Below are 15,659 nucleotides of genomic sequence, written 5' to 3'. Positions count from 1 at the left end.
GAATCAGATAGTCTTGCTGCTGCTGCTTTTTCCACAGTAATTATTAATAATACCCAGTGCTTTCCAAAGGAGGTAATTACTGATGGGGAAATTGAGGCATGGGGCAATTTCTTGCCTAAGGTCACCCAGGAGGTCAGTGACAGAGCAAGAAATAGAATCTACATTTTCTGACTCCTAATCAATTTACCCTTCTCACTTTGTCCCCCCAACAGTAGAGATATTTAGCAAGCTCTTACTAGCTGAGTTATGCTGTGTGGAGTTGGTTCTCTCAACATATTAAAACAGGCTCAGTAGTAGTGGTTGGATTTTTTTTTAAGGTAAGTGGAAGTTCAGTAGCTTGACTGTAACTGGGCAGCCTGTTAGAATAATTACATTTTATTGCATAAATATATAGAAGTATTGGGTAGTATTTCTATTAAGGTGAAAGTACCCAGAGCAATGAATAAACGATTGATTTTTCTATAAACAAATACAATAAATAAAACTTTTGCTCTGGTTGGTGTGGTACAGGAGGAATGTTTCCAATAGCACAAAGTCCTAAGGGTTAAAAGAAGTGCAGAAGAAGAATTCTATTTCATTCAAAATAAGAGAAGTACAAGCTGCCAGGATAGAAGCACAGATGACTAGAGCTCTATCTGCTATAGGTACTGATTGCAAGGTAAACACATGAATTCTAACCAGTATCCATATGGGTTCATGCCTATGGTTGAAGATTACAGGCTGAGGGGTCTCTGATGCTGCCTGGGTGTGGGCTGTCATATCCAAATGTACCCATCTCGGAGCTGAAAAGGGTATTGCCGCAAAACCCACCATGTCTGGACTGATGGGGGAAAGGATGAAGGTTAACTTCTTACCATACAATAGGCTTCTCCCATTCATCTTCCATTAGCCCACCCATTGTATTTGTTAAACTAGTTTAGAAGCAGCTGACTCAAGCTCACTCTTCAGTAATCCGCCTCTGTATATCACATCCAGAGAAACAAGTTGTCACACACCAACCACACCTGTCTATTCATTTTCAATTAATATTTTTCTTTGAGATATCTTTATTTTGAAAGAAAGGGTAGGTGCGCATAAACTCAGAAGAGCGGAAGAAAGAATGGTAGATAAAAATACCTACAGCAAGGATTTGTTTGTGGAGGAGGCCAGGGAAATGTTCCTGCCCCCTCCCACCTCAAAAAACTTTTTCCTTTGACTTTATTATCATCATAGCACCTAGTAGCCCTTACTAAGGACCAGGATCCCATTATGGTAGGCACTGTACAAACACAGAATAAAAAGACAGACTGTAAGCACTTTGGGGGGCAGGGACTAAGTATCAGACAAGAGACAACTGATGGACACAAAGACAGCCATGTGAATATAAGGAAATGTTAAGACAGTATTGGTCAGCCCACCAGTAACGAAGTTGTCAAGCTTTTTGTAGGCATCACAACAGAGAAGTGTTTTAAAGAGGGATTTGAAGGATATGGACGTCGCTTTGCAGACGTTTTATGGGGAGTTCCTCCTAGGCATGAGGGACAGTATAAGAGAAAGCACAAAGGTATCTTCCTAGCCAGCCAGCCCACCCTAGTATGTTTCCCCCTTCTGCCTAAATGATACAATCATAGGAAAACTTAAAATCTGGAAGGAAAGATGTCTTATGGCTATTATAAAGCCCGTCCTGAGATCTGGGTTCTATTCCTGACAACTGCAAAGCTGCTTTACCTCCATTTTTCCACCAGGCTAAAGACAATTACTTTTATCACAGAGATATTCTATTTATTATTGTTTGTAAAAAGTCTGAGATCCTTAGATAGAAGGTACAATAGAAATGGGTAGTACTTATTTATAGGAAGATGTCCAAGCAGGAGGGTGAACAAGATAAGACTCCAAGATCACAATTTGGCTGCAAATTACTGTAACAGTTCCCATCTCTCATTTCTCTTATGGGGAACACCACACTTATTTTAGGCTTTTAAACGTACTCCCTTTTGATCCTAAGACTTTGAAGAGAATGATCATTAGCACTAGTTAGAGCCAGACAGTGGAGGAAGGCTGTGTGCAATTTTTCCCATAATACAAGCTTGGCCAATGGACCTAGGGTCTGCACTTTTAACTTCTGCTGCTGTTCCGTCACATGCTTCCCTCTCTTGAGCAAGTAATGCCAATCATCCCAAATGCTGTGACAATTTTGTGAGTTAGACAAATACTCCCTAGTAAATATACCATACACCAAATTTCCATGAGATATTTTTCCATTATTCTAGACTTCCTGGGGGATTCTAGAGTTTAGGGTGCTAAAGTTCAGTACTCTAAAGTCACATTTATTGGTCCCAAAAATTGTTTTATAGAAATAAGCTCCCTCAAGTGAACTCTGCTCTTTCAATATCCAACTCAGAAATGTTCCTGTTGCACATACGCAGGAGTGGGTAGAGAGCATGGCTCTAAGGAAAACTTCCTGTACCCCAACCCCTGCTCATAACTGTCTGCTTTTCTGACCTTTGGGCAAGGTCTGTCCATTTCTGCAGCATCGCAGGAGGAAAAACAAAAATAATTGGGGAAGGGAGGTGAAAGGAATAATCAGTATACTGCCTGCTGAACCACTGTTACTGGTGTAACTCTTGGCTGGGCGAAGTCACAGAACTTTCCAGTCAGACATGACTGACTATTCTTGCAGCCCTGGGTCTGCTTGCATACGAGGTCTTCAAGCACTGTCTGGACCTAGTCACCCAACAGATATTAAACATGTTGTCTGGTGAGTGCATGTACACCAATAATGTACCAAGATTCAAACAGCTTTAAAATCTAATCCTAACTTAAATAAGCTCTTCTCTCCAAAGGACCACTCTTGCTGCACTTGCAGCTCCATCATCATTAAATAGGAGTTACAAATGCACAATGGAAAAAAATATTTGAACAGCACTTGCATTACACAGGGGGGTAGCTAATGTGGAACCAAGTATGATTTGTTTCAGTGATGTATGGGAGGAGTAAGAAATAAGTGGAAGGAGATGGATGTTTTCACTACCCTTCTCATGTAGCTTTGGTGTGCACTATGAACTATAATGTTCAAAGCGAACAGGGGCCCCAACCACATCCATTTTTTGAGGTTACATTGAAGTCTCTCTCCCCCCAAAGAAATGGGCAAGAGATGCTTTTCATACAAGTGAAAGTTTAGGTCTCCAGTTATCAAGTGATGTCCTTTTTTAAGGTGGCTTGAGCCAATGATCCTAGTTAACAACTGAAATGGGGTTGTAAATCCACAAAAATTTTAGTGTAGTCTCTATATCAGTGGTTATCAATCTTTCCAGACTACTGTATCCATTCAGAAATCTGATTTGTCTTGTGTACCCCAAGTTTCACCTCACTTAAACACTACTTGCTTATAAAATCAGACATAAAAATACAAGTAAGTGTCACAGCACACTATTACTGAAAAATTGCTGACTTTCTTATTTTTATCATATAATTATAAAATAAATCAATTGGAATATAAATTACATACATTTATGTACTTACATTTCAGTGTGATACTTGAGGCCATTTTTCACTTGTGAGCATTGTCTGAAGCCCAAGCCCCACCGCCCAGAGCTGAAGCATGTAACATAGCTTCATAGGGCCCCTTGTGGTGCGGGGTCCTGGGCAATTGCCATGCTTGCCACCCCTAATGCTGGCCCTATACTTGCGAGCCCCCTAAACCCATCCTGTGACCCCCCCGAGGTTGAGAAACACTGATCTAGATGAGTTGAATACCCCCCTGGAAGACGTCTGGTACCCCCAGGAGTACACATACCCCTGATTGAGAACCTCTACTCTAGATCTGCTGAGGGACCCCCATAAACTAAGTTTTGATTTCTCTCGTTTTCTGTTCTTTGCTATAGTGACTTTTTTAGAAAACTAAACCTTTTGTACACTATCTTTAGGATGTCAAATTAGGAACCCTCCTGTTCAGGTAACTTCAAACTTTGTTGAAAGATTTCGTCACAGCCCCAGATCTAACTTACTGATTTGAAACCAGTGTGACTGGATTTTAGGGACAGGGGAACACTGAGCTTAGAATGGAAACTGAAATGCAACTTTAAGTATGGAGTGATGGCAGTCACTCTGTAATATAGTCTACTGGTGAAAGCACAGTATTGTTTTTTAATACTTAACTCCTCTTCGGGGGTGCAATGTTTAAACTCTCCTTCCTATCCTAACTCCACTGCACCACAAATTACATTCTCAGAGGCCCCTCCTTTCAGTCACATAGACATGGGCATTCTTGGTTCTTTGCCACTTTCTTTAGGGGGACATTATTTATTCCTCATGTACATCCTCAAAAATTCAAAAAGCCACCTCCTGTGGCAGTAGGGTGTTAGAGAGGGGAAGCTGGGTGTATCCTGAGTAGCTAGAGTTCATCAGGGAGCTGCAACACCCACTGCCTGGAGGAGGAAGGGTTACATAAAGACGTGTATCTATTTTCTTCTGGGCAGTGTCTGCTAATCAGGGTGTTAGGGATTGCCTGCCCCCTGCTGCTAAATGATCTTTCTGCACCTGTCACATTCAAGCTCCAAACGGTTGCAGGTATATCATTTTTACATCCCTTGCAAAGAAGTTGCTCCCTCAGATATTTCTCACACTTGCTCTGATTAGGGGACAGCCTTGCAGTGGCCCACGTAACCTTGAGCTCTGGAAAAGTCAGAGTACATAAAACAAAGGACATAGTTAACGAAGACTAGCAGAGGGAATACTGTGCTCACAAAGTGCTTGTGACAACAAAGAGTGAATTTTGTAGAGTGATATTGTAAAAAAAAGACTTCTGAAAGTCATGATCCTAGAAACAGAAGTGGGGTTTTTTTGTTTACTGTTTTTGAGGTGCAGGAGAACATTAAAGACCAAAAAACTAGTCAGATTAAGTAATTGAGAAAATGGACACATTGAGGGAAAAAAACATCTAACCCACCCTAGTCTACTGGAGATTTTGTGGCTGAAACGACCTACTTCACAAAAGCTGCCAAGATCACTCAGGAGACAGAATCTGCATAGGCTACATCGGTCCCCCTGATTCTGAAGAATTTACTGGGACTCCCTACAAATGGTGGTGGTCACTTTTGTTGCTGCCTGAAAGAAAATCCACCTCTTTCAATAGAATACAGTTTGTGGTGTCACCCTCACTGCCTGAGTTGAGCCAGGCCAGCCTGATGGGCTACCAACTAGCTCTGAGTTTCCCCAGGATGCTGTCCCTCCCTACCACCATCTGACAAACCAGCCTCAGTACCATTCCAGGTGGCTCTCCCAGTACATTCACAATCTATTGGTGCCCTCCCCATCAAGAAACCCAACAGCAGCATGCCAGCCTCGCTTGCAAGTAACAACGCCCACCAGTATAAGTCTGTCATTTGCTCACCAGAAAAGGCTCATTTTAAGCATATCATTTGTTTATTTTTATTTCCAAAGTTTGTTTTCCTGAAACCAATTTCTTTACAAGTGTTCCTGACATTATTTGTCAAACAGGTATTTGAAACACTTCTTCAGAAGACAACATTATGTAACGTGTGTATTTATGCATTATACACATAGGTATGGTTCATAAAGTTTTCACAGTTAAATTTTTTGTTTTGAAGAACCTGAAGACATATAACTGAAAGACGGAGCAGATATGGGATTTTCAAAGTGCATTAAGGAAAACATTCTTTAAGAACAAAATCCATATCTGCAGCAGGTTCGAAATAGTTCCCATTCAATTATATTATATCACCCTTAGGTTTGGTCACTGAAATAAATTTTCTATTTGGAAAGCAGTGGCATGGAAACATTCATCATATATTTTCAATCAAACAAAGATTTTCCTGTTTGTTTAGAGCCCCTAAGGTAAAGAAAATGGTTCAAGCATTACATTTATCAAAAATTGTATCAAAAGTAACAAAGGACCCAGTTTATTCATAATTTTTCCTTTTCAAAAATAATTTACAAAACAAGAGGTCTTGGCCCTTTATTTGTATAAATTACACAGCAACTATAGTTCTTTTAAGACAACGAGAAGAATCTGCATTTAGCACCTCAATCATTGTTCTTAACGTTGGAAAACTCTCTGATACTGATGGAAGACTCTTGTAAGAAGGAGAAATACTGAAAAAGAGAACAAAATTAAACTGCAATAGAGTTTAAAAATTTACTTCAAGGACAAAGTTTCAGTCTGTACTGATTTAGGGCCCAATCTTGGTCAGGAGTTTGCTGCTCAGATCTTTTGCTCACCATGACTCACACCTCAGCAAGTAGCCTCAGCATGGAGAATGAGCTAATCACAATATAAAGGAGCCTTCTGGGATTGCAATAATTAGGATGAACTATGATTTACTTCTCTAACAACCATTATTCATTTTGTAAAATAACCACTCCAAACTGATATACCATTGCATTACTCTTCATAGTGAAGGTGGTGTCAACACTTGTTTTAATACTTTAATAATACATTAATGAAATGTGTGAGAGATTAAAAATTGCAAAATGAACATTTACAGTTTGCACATGAGTATTAATTTTAATACCATAATATGTATACAAGACGATAAAGTCAAAGTTTGTGTGGTTTCAATTAAAAAAATACAACAAAATATGGTCTGCTTCAATGTTGCATCAATGCAGTACATTTAATGTATTCCTTTCCTTTATATAGTGTTGTTTATATAAGGAAACTGAAATTGTTTGACTCACAAGTACATTTATTATCTGAAAGTGCAATCAGTCTCAGATTCAAATTAATGTACCTGAATGTTTATGCTTTCCTTCATTTAAATAGAATATAGTTCTTGTGAAAGTTAGCAGGTTGACAAGTGCTATATGGTATTTAGCTGGTGGCAATTTTTTAAAAAAATCTGTATTAAGTTACAGTTTAAACAATTTAACAATTCTAATATCCTGCTGATAACCAACGGTGAAATTCACCGCAGTACAGAGGGTCTATGCAAGGCTATATGCACCACATTAACCTTTAGCATAGGCATTAAGTGGATTTTCATGGGTACATATGGCCTTGTGCATGCCCTGTGCACTAGAATGAATTTTATCATGACAGGCTGTAGTACAATAAACTGGCTCAGAGGAAGCATGATCATCTTAACATTTATGGTTTACTAAGGACTATCACAGGTCATATTTGTTTTACATACACGTATACATTTTGTTTAAGTCTGCATATAAGAATTTTGAATTTTTTTTCTTTGACAAGACATTTACCTTTGGAGATTCATCCAGCTTCTGGCTATTTTGCTAAAGGCCTCAGAACCAGGTGCTGTCATGGCTTCAAAATCAACCAACTGAAACAAAACAGATCATCAACAAATAATTACAAAGGAGTAAGAAAGTATAGCATTTTGAAAAGTGCTAACTTATTGTTAGTACATCCATGAGAATGACCAGTGCCTTTTCTAATCTATTAAAAAAGACTAAACCCATGGAATTAGAGACGTACCTGTGTTGTCACCAACGTTCTCATCCTTTTGCAGTGGAATCTAGCATATCTTCTGATGTCTTAATCAGAATTAATGGACACAAGTGATTAAATGCCATAACATTATGAAATCAAGGGTGGTTTTAAAACAATAGATTGCATTCCCCATTAATAAATAAAAATTGGAAGGCTGGATGTTTGTTCTGTAGTATTAGTGGATGGCCTACTGAAGAAATTCAGTAATGCCAGAAATCTGGGATAATATTGGGCTTTTCTTGCATTTTGTATCAATCTAATTCTTCCCATTATGTATTTCTGAACGCCAGTTTAGCATTAGTAAGAACTATGATTTAAGGGTGGGTTTTTTCGTAATTTTGACATGTATACTACTAAACATAGCCAAGACATCTGGGCAACATCACTAAAAGCCAGTCAAAGTGCAACACCCTATTTCAGTGGTGGCAACCTGTGGGCCGCACACAGCCCATCAGGGTAATCTGCTGGTGGGTAGTGAGACAGTTTGTTTACATTGACTGTCTGCAGGCACGGCCGCCTGCAGCTCCCAGTGGCCACAGTTCACCGTTCCCGGCCAATGGGAGCTGCAGGAAGTGGCGGCCAGCATGTCCCTGTGGCCCACGCAGCTTCCCGAAACTCCCATTGGCTGGGAACGGCAAACCACAGCCACTGGAAGCTGCGGGCGGCTGTGCCTGTGGACTTCTACGTAAACAAGTGTCTTGCAGCCGGCCAGTGGATTACCCTGATGGGCTGCGTGAGGCCCACGGGCCGCAGGTTGTCCACCATGGCCCTATTTCATCTCATAAAGGTCAATCAAAAAACTATTCAGAAAAATACATTTGGCACTCTGCCCTGCCAAATTCATGCTCCGGCGGATTGCTGGAAAGAACAGGTTAGTAATTGGCCCTCCACTGACAAAAACTTGCTCCTGGACATGGAAAATTCAAAGTGCAGTTCACTTTGAAGTGACTAGAATTGGCAGTGAGATTCTATTAGAATTCTTTGAGGGTGTCAAGCATGTGGACAAGGGTAATCCAGCTGATACAGTATACTTGGATTTTCAGAAAGCCTTTGACAAGGTCCCTCACCAAAGACTCTTTAGCAAACTAAGGAGTCAGGGATAAGAGGGAAGGTTCTCTCATGGATAAGTAAAAGATAGGAAACAAAGGGTAGGAATGAATGGTCAGTTTGCACAGTGGAGAGAGGTAAATAGCAAGGTCCCCAAAGACTCTGTACTGGGACCTATGCTGTTCAATATGTTCATAAATGATCTGGAAAAGGAGATGATCAGTGAGGTGGCAAAATCTAAAGACAATACGAAGTGACTCAAGACAGTTAAGTCCAAAGCTGATTGCGAAAGTTACAAAGGGATCACAGTAAACTGGATGACTGGGCGACAAAATGGCAGATGAAATTCAGCGTTGGTAAGTGTAAAGAAATGCACACTTGAAAACCTAATCCCAACTATACATACAAAATGACGGGGTCTAAATTAGCTGTTACTACTCCAGAAAGAGATCTTGGAGTCATTGTGGATAATTTTCTGAAAACATCTGCTCAATGTGAGGCAGCAATCAAAAAAAGCTAACAAAGTTATGAACCATTAGGAAAGCGATAGATAACAGAAAATATCAAAATGCCAATATATAAACCCATGGTATGCCCACACCTTGAATACTGTGTGCAATTCTGGTCACCCATCTGAAAAAGGATATATTAGAATTGGAAAAGGTACAGAGAAGGGATATGGAACAGTTTCCATATGAGGAGAGATTAATAAGACTGGGACCTTTCAGCTTGGAAAAGAGACAGCTAAGAGGGGATATGGCAGGTCTATAAAAACATGAATGGTGTGGAGAAAGTGTTATTTACCCCTTCACATAAACACAATACTTAGGGGTCACCCAGTGAAATTAATAGGCAGTAGGTTTAAAACAACATAAGGAAGTACTTCTTCACACAACGCAAAATCAACCTGTGGAACTTGTTGCCATGGCACATTATGGCCACAAGTATAATTGGGGGCTCAAAAGATGGTCAAGGATGCAACCCCTTGCTCCAGGTGTCCCTAAACTGTGAACTGCCAAAAGCTGGGACTGGATGAAAAGATATGGATTGCTCAAAATTGCCCTGTTCTGTTCACTCCCTCTGAAGCATCTGGCACAGGCCACCATAAGAAGAGAGGATACTGGGCTAGATGGACCACTGGTCTGACACAGCATGGCCATTCTTATTTGTTCTCTACTTATTGTCTTAATTTTCAGTATTGAATTAGCTCAATTTTTTCTTGCTATCAGCCTTCTAAACTCATCAATAGTGAAGAGAGAAGCTAGGTTCTGTACTTCCTTTTTCATGCTTCATCGCCAGTAAAGGGTATTGCAAGCCAAACTCTTATCGGTTACACCTGCATAATATTTTCTTCAATGTTTTTTTTAACTCATTGGAGCTTGGTCAACAATTCTGTTGGTGAGCCATAAGGAGGAACAGAAACCAGCTCATTCTCCCTTAGCTGAATTGGTTCTGCAGTGCTAACAGTAAAAAAAGAGGTTACTCATCTTGTGCAGTAACTGCAGTTTGTTCAAGATGTGTCCTCGTATGGTGCTCAATTTCCATTGCGCATGCACCTCTCGAGTCCTTGATTAGAGATTTGTACACTAGCAGTGCCCCTTCAGCCTGTACACATGCCCTATGCCTCCTCATGCTGGACACCGAGGCAACGTAGGGAGAAGTGGACAAACCACCCTCAGTTCCTTCTCCACACAAATGTGTCTACAGAGAACAATCCAAAGCAGAGGTGAAGGAAGCGCTGGTAGCGGAGCATCTATAGAGATATACATCTCAAAAAACTACAGTTATGGCACAAGGTGAGTAACCTCTTCCTCTCCTTCGAGTAGTGTCTCAGACTGCTCCACTTCAGGTGACTCCCAGAGGGATGAGCGAGCTTTGGAACTGAGCTCAGAACTGAAGATAGTACTGCAGCAGCCAGAGCTGCATTGGATTTGATGACATGGATTAAAGAGTAGAGCTTCCAAAATGTATGTACTGAAACCCACGCAGCAGCCCTACACATCTCAGACACTGGTATGTTCTTAAGCAAAGCAGTGGATGTTGCTTGTGACCTGGTAGAATGTGCTGTCATCCTTTGAAGAGGATGAAAGCCTGCAGTCTCATAACATGTGATACATCCAGATATCCATCCTGATAGTCTCTGAGCAGAAATCATGGATCCCTTGGATCTATTTGTGAAGGAGATGAACAGCCTGGGTAACCTTCAAAATTGCTTTATCCTATCCAAGTAGAAGGCCACAGCCATTCTAAGACCCAGGGTATTAAAAGAGGCCCCTGCAGAGAGTTGTGTGGCTCTGGGAAAAAACACTGGTAAAATGAACAGATTGGCAAAGAAGGAACCTCCAAGAGAACCTTAGATAAGAATTTAGGATGTATATGTAAAGAAACCTTATCCTTGAAGAATACTGTAAAGGGAAGATCTGCCATCAAGGCACCAATCTCCCCAACTCTACAGGCCATGGCTACTAAACATGATGGCTACTAAAAAGGCCATCTTCATAGATAAATGGAACAGAGAACAGGCTGCCACAGGTTCAAATGGATGTTTCATAAGGTACAACAGAACCTCAGAGTTGTGAACATCAGAGTTTCGAACTGACCAGTCAACCACACACCTCATTTGGAACCAGAAGTATGCAATCAGGCAACAGCAGAGACCTCCCACCTCCCCCAAAAAGCAAGTACAGTACTGTGTTAAACGTAAACTACTAAAAAAAGGGAAAGTTTAAAAAAAAAGATTTGACAAGGTAAGGAAACTGTTTCTGTGCTCGTTTCATTTAAATGAAGATGGTTAAAAGCAGCATTTTTCTTCTGCATAGTAAAGTTTCAAAGCTGTATTAAGTAAATGTTCAGTTGTAAATTTTTGAAAGAACAACCATAATGTTTTGTTCGGAGTTACAAACATTTCAGAGTTACGAACAACCCCCATTCCTGAGGTTTTCGTAACTCTGAGGTTCTACTGTAATTGAGTACCAGATTGAGGGCCCAGGCACTGCTAGTGGAAAAATCTCAGATCAAAGCCTCGAGAGGTGCATGTGCACCTGGAGTGTGGCCCCTTAGAGATACTCCTCAAAGAAACAGCTTATTTTTGTCAGTAAAGTCAGCAGCTATGACTAACTACACAAAAGGAACATATCTGATGAGAGAGGTGGTATCATTTTTACATAGTCACTTTTCAGACCAGAACTTCACTTTAAACTCCAGAACCAACAGCAAAGGTTATTCAGCAGTTCATACATAACTCCTGTGGCAGAAGATGGGATGAGATGCTCTTTCATATAAATGTGTTTCAGACCATTTAGAACTCTGTAAATTGCAACCACATTGAACTTCATCTGCAAGCAAAGAGAAAACACTACTATTGCGTGCCCATAAGAGCCCACTGCACTCCAGAGATAAAATTTGCATTCTGCTCAAGCTGAATCTTCAGAGACTTCTTCAAGGGGAACCACAAGTAGGAGGTCACCACTGGGATCTGGCCTCAAAGTTATTAAGGCATGGATTACTGTGGGAAGGTCCACATCAGAGGGGAACAGCTGCAGCCTCAGGGCTAACCATCGATGCTGAAACATACTTTATATCACAGTTGTCATCTGAGAATCCACAAAAACACAAAAAGCAATGAATCCTAAAAAAACACTATAAAATTGTAAGCCACCATGGTAAAGCATGGACAAACACCTGATACACACACCGAGTCCTTGCTTATTCCTTCAGCTGCTTCTCCATACTTAGAAGTATCACTTCTGTTATCTAGGTTGAGCCAGTGTATTTTTATGTAGAACTTGCCTTTCCTTTTGGTATTTTTCCTGCTACTTCTTTCCCACTTGCCATCAGTGCTCCCATGATCACCGAATAAGCTATCACGCTAAAAAATAAAGAGCAACAAGTCTCTTTCCGTAATATTTTTCAGTTGGAATTATTTTACATTACACAAATTCAACTTCTTACTTGTTAGTTAAAAATTAAAAAAGCACTTCAAGGTATTTTTTTTTAATTAGAGATAAAAACGGACATCTGACACCTTAGTAAAAATCAGGGATTCAGGTACTGAGGAGCTGTAGTTCTATAGCCTTATTGATGGACTGGTTACTGACTGATTAATTAGTTAATATTGATTAACCACAGACCACAGTGGTCAATAAAGGTTTGGCCTCCTGAGGGCTACAGCATCAGGAATGTTATCAGTATCATTAGAATAAGAGACCCTAGAAACACATGAGAAACTGCAGTTTATCACAAGTCCCTTTATTAAAAAATCCACTAAGCAGATAAACAATCCCACATTCACTAAAATAGAATAGCAGATGGACAGATAATGCACAAAATCAGTCACTAACCTGGATCCTCTTGAGAGTGGCATTAAGTTATAGAAGTAATAAACTAAAGACAGGATTAGGTTGCACACAGCATCTGCCTCCTAGGTAAAAAAAATGCAAGCAGGAGCTCAAAAAATACTTTAGTGTACAGATATGAGATGAAGAAACATATAAGAATGTTAGTGTACTTTGTAATACCCTCCATTAAGTAATTATACAATATACTCAACAATACGGTGGGTTGTTTTTTTTTTAAGAAAAATATTTCATAAGTTTCAATAAAACTGAACCATCCCTATCGTGAACATTGGAAGATCAAGTAACTCAAAAAGGTCAAGCTAAGGAACTAGCTTGAACAACAAACTAGCATTGTATTTCATCCAGCATTAAGGCATTATGCTATGTTAAAGATCCTGATAAATCTAAAGCACAGCGAGCTTCTCAGGTAGAATGCAATCAACTTGAAAACAATTCTATTGTTTTATCATGTATTTATGTCAATTCTCATTTTACAACTAGCTGTCAAGAACCAGTCTATGAACAACATTAAATAGTGCTCATCATGGTAATAATATGCCGTGGTTGCAAGCCAGGATAAAAAAAAAAATAATGGCATTTTTATTATAGAACATTTCATGCTGTGTGTTTGGAATTAAACTATTACTTAGCAAAGCAGAGCAACTTAATAGGTTTCCATTGTTTAAGGGTAATCTTTCACTTAATTTCTTCTTACTAGTAGCATTTCAATAAGAGGTGAATTTTATTACTTTTTTAGGAACTGTGCCAAACAATCTGAATGCACAGTAAACTGGAATGTATTTTGACAAAAATAAAAAATGATAGTATAGATATTAAAAATTAATTATATAGAGGATTCATGGACCACACAGCATGAAGAGACCACTGTTATCATCCAGTCTGACTTCCAGCATAATACAGGCCACAGAACTTCCCTAATTAATTCCTGTTTGAACCAGAGAATATCTTTTAGAAAAAAAACATCCAATCTTGATTTTAAAATCGACAGTGATGGAAAATCCATCACAACCCTTGGTAAGATTCCAATGGTTAATTACCCTCACTGTTAAAAATTTGCCCCTTAAATCAGGTCAAAATTCATGCTAGCTTCAATCAAATTAATTGCTTCCATAAAAACCTTACCCCAAGTTCTGCAGATAGAATTAGTACTTTTCCTTTGGCTGTTAGATCCTTATATAGTGCATCTATTTCTGCATGATACAATTGTGTTCTTTCTTCCGTTGTCTGAGTTTCCACTGAAAATAATATGTTCCCAACTCTAATACAAAAGATTATTTGAATAAATGTCAAGACGCTAATCAAATACTTAAAAGAGGTGCAAAAATGCAAGATAGTTAAGGCTAATATTTCTTCCTTCTGCCAAAACCTTCTCCCATATCACCCCTACTTAAAGCAAGAAAACAAATCTGCTGCCCACTCAAATGAGAAGCACTGAGGTTGAAATAGAAACATCAGAGAATATATTTTAATATTCTTACTGACAAAGTGGTAGGTGCTATCTGCAATTTTTAATTGCAAATAACTGCTAATATTTTGATGGACGGAAGTCTAGAGGCTTTGGGGATTTTTTTAGACAGAGCATTAAAGTTTTATTTTTTACATTTACACCCTTCCTGCACCAATGTTTGCAGACAGGGTGGAAACCAGCCTCCTCCATTAACCACCGTTATTTGCTGCTCCTTCCATTTGCTCTGTGGTATTGAGATAGACTAGCCTGCCCTCCCTGCTAAGGGCTCTTTTTAAGGTTTCTCTTGGGTGCACGCATTTCCTCATACCAGTTGGTTTCCACTTAACAGCTTCATGGCGGAGCGTGTGTGCTGGCACCACAAGTAGATGCCCCAAATATGTCTAACGCTTTCTGGTTCTGGTAGCAATGCGCTGCTGGTTGGTGATTTCTCAGGTCTCTTCGTTGGTGACTAAGTCTTTCCAACCAATTCCCAGAGTCTTTTGTTGGCATTTATTTTAAAATGTGTCTAGTTTTCTGTTTGATATGTTAGTAGATCTCCAGCTCTCACAGCTGTATGATAGCAATGAGATTAGGTTTGAATTGAAAATTCTTAGTTTTGTTTAGGTGACGTATATCTTTGATTTCCATATGCTGTTGAGTTTAGTAAATGCAATGGATGCCTTTCCTATCCCTGATCTCACTTCCTTCTTGAGGTCTCTGTTGGCTAATATGGTGCAGCACAGGTATATGAACTGTTCTACTCTCAATATTTTTGCCTTCAAATGGGATGTTACTGCTTAATGTCTGAGTTTCAAGGATGTTTGTTTTACCATAACTAAATTTGAGCCCTACTCAGCCTACTATTTTTGCCAAGTTGTCTGTCTTTGTAACTTTTCAGAGGTGTTACTCAGAAAAAAAAAATTTATCCACACAATATGAAAACAAGAAATTTCAAATGATCTGGAGAAAGGGGTAAACAGTGAGGCGGCAAAATTTGCAGATCATACAAAACTACTCAAGATAGTTAAGTCCCAGGCAGACTGCGAAGAGCTACAAAAGGATCTCTCAAAACTGGGTGACTGGGCAAAAAAATGGCAGATGAAATTCAATGTTGATAAAAGCAAAGTAATGCACATTGGAAAACATAATCCCAACTGTACATATAGAATGATGGGGTCTAAATTAGCTGTTACTACTCAAGAAAGAGATCTTGGAGTCATTGTGGATAGTTCTCTGAAAACATCCACTCAATGTGCACCAGCAGACAAAAAAGTGAACAGAATGTTTGAAATCATTAAGAAAGGTATAGATAATAAGACAGAAAATATCATATTACCTCTATATACATCCATGGTAC

General features: G+C 39.4%; 1 protein-coding gene across 9 annotated transcripts in view; it reads right to left on the bottom strand.

Moving 5' to 3' along the window:
- Positions 1-4,784: 4,784 nt before the first annotated feature.
- TTC13 (tetratricopeptide repeat domain 13) overlaps positions 4,785-15,659 on the bottom strand; it is a 98,114-nt gene continuing 87,239 nt past the window's right edge. For 4 of the 9 annotated variants that reach the window (XM_073338027.2, XM_073338028.2, XM_073338025.2 and 1 more), the window contains 5 exons: positions 13,978-14,113; positions 12,838-12,917; positions 12,287-12,365; positions 7,201-7,280; positions 4,789-6,093 (listed from right to left, as the gene is read on the bottom strand). In XM_073338027.2, coding sequence (XP_073194128.2) covers positions 5,970-6,093; positions 7,201-7,280; positions 12,287-12,365; positions 12,838-12,917; positions 13,978-14,113 — 499 coding nt within the window. In that variant the 3' untranslated portion in view covers positions 4,789-5,969. Of the gene's footprint in view, positions 6,094-7,200; positions 7,281-12,286; positions 12,366-12,837; positions 12,918-13,977; positions 14,114-15,659 lie in introns of all 9 variants that reach the window. The other 5 variants (XM_073338022.2, XM_073338029.2, XM_073338024.2 and 2 more) reach the window with 4 other exon arrangements.

The sequence above is a fragment of the Lepidochelys kempii genome, chromosome 3 (assembly GCF_965140285.1).
Source record: "Lepidochelys kempii isolate rLepKem1 chromosome 3, rLepKem1.hap1, whole genome shotgun sequence".
In the NCBI taxonomy this organism is placed as follows: Eukaryota; Metazoa; Chordata; order Testudines; family Cheloniidae; genus Lepidochelys; species Lepidochelys kempii.
Note: the sequence above shows the minus strand (reverse complement) of the source record. Positions and strands in the feature narration are given on the sequence as shown.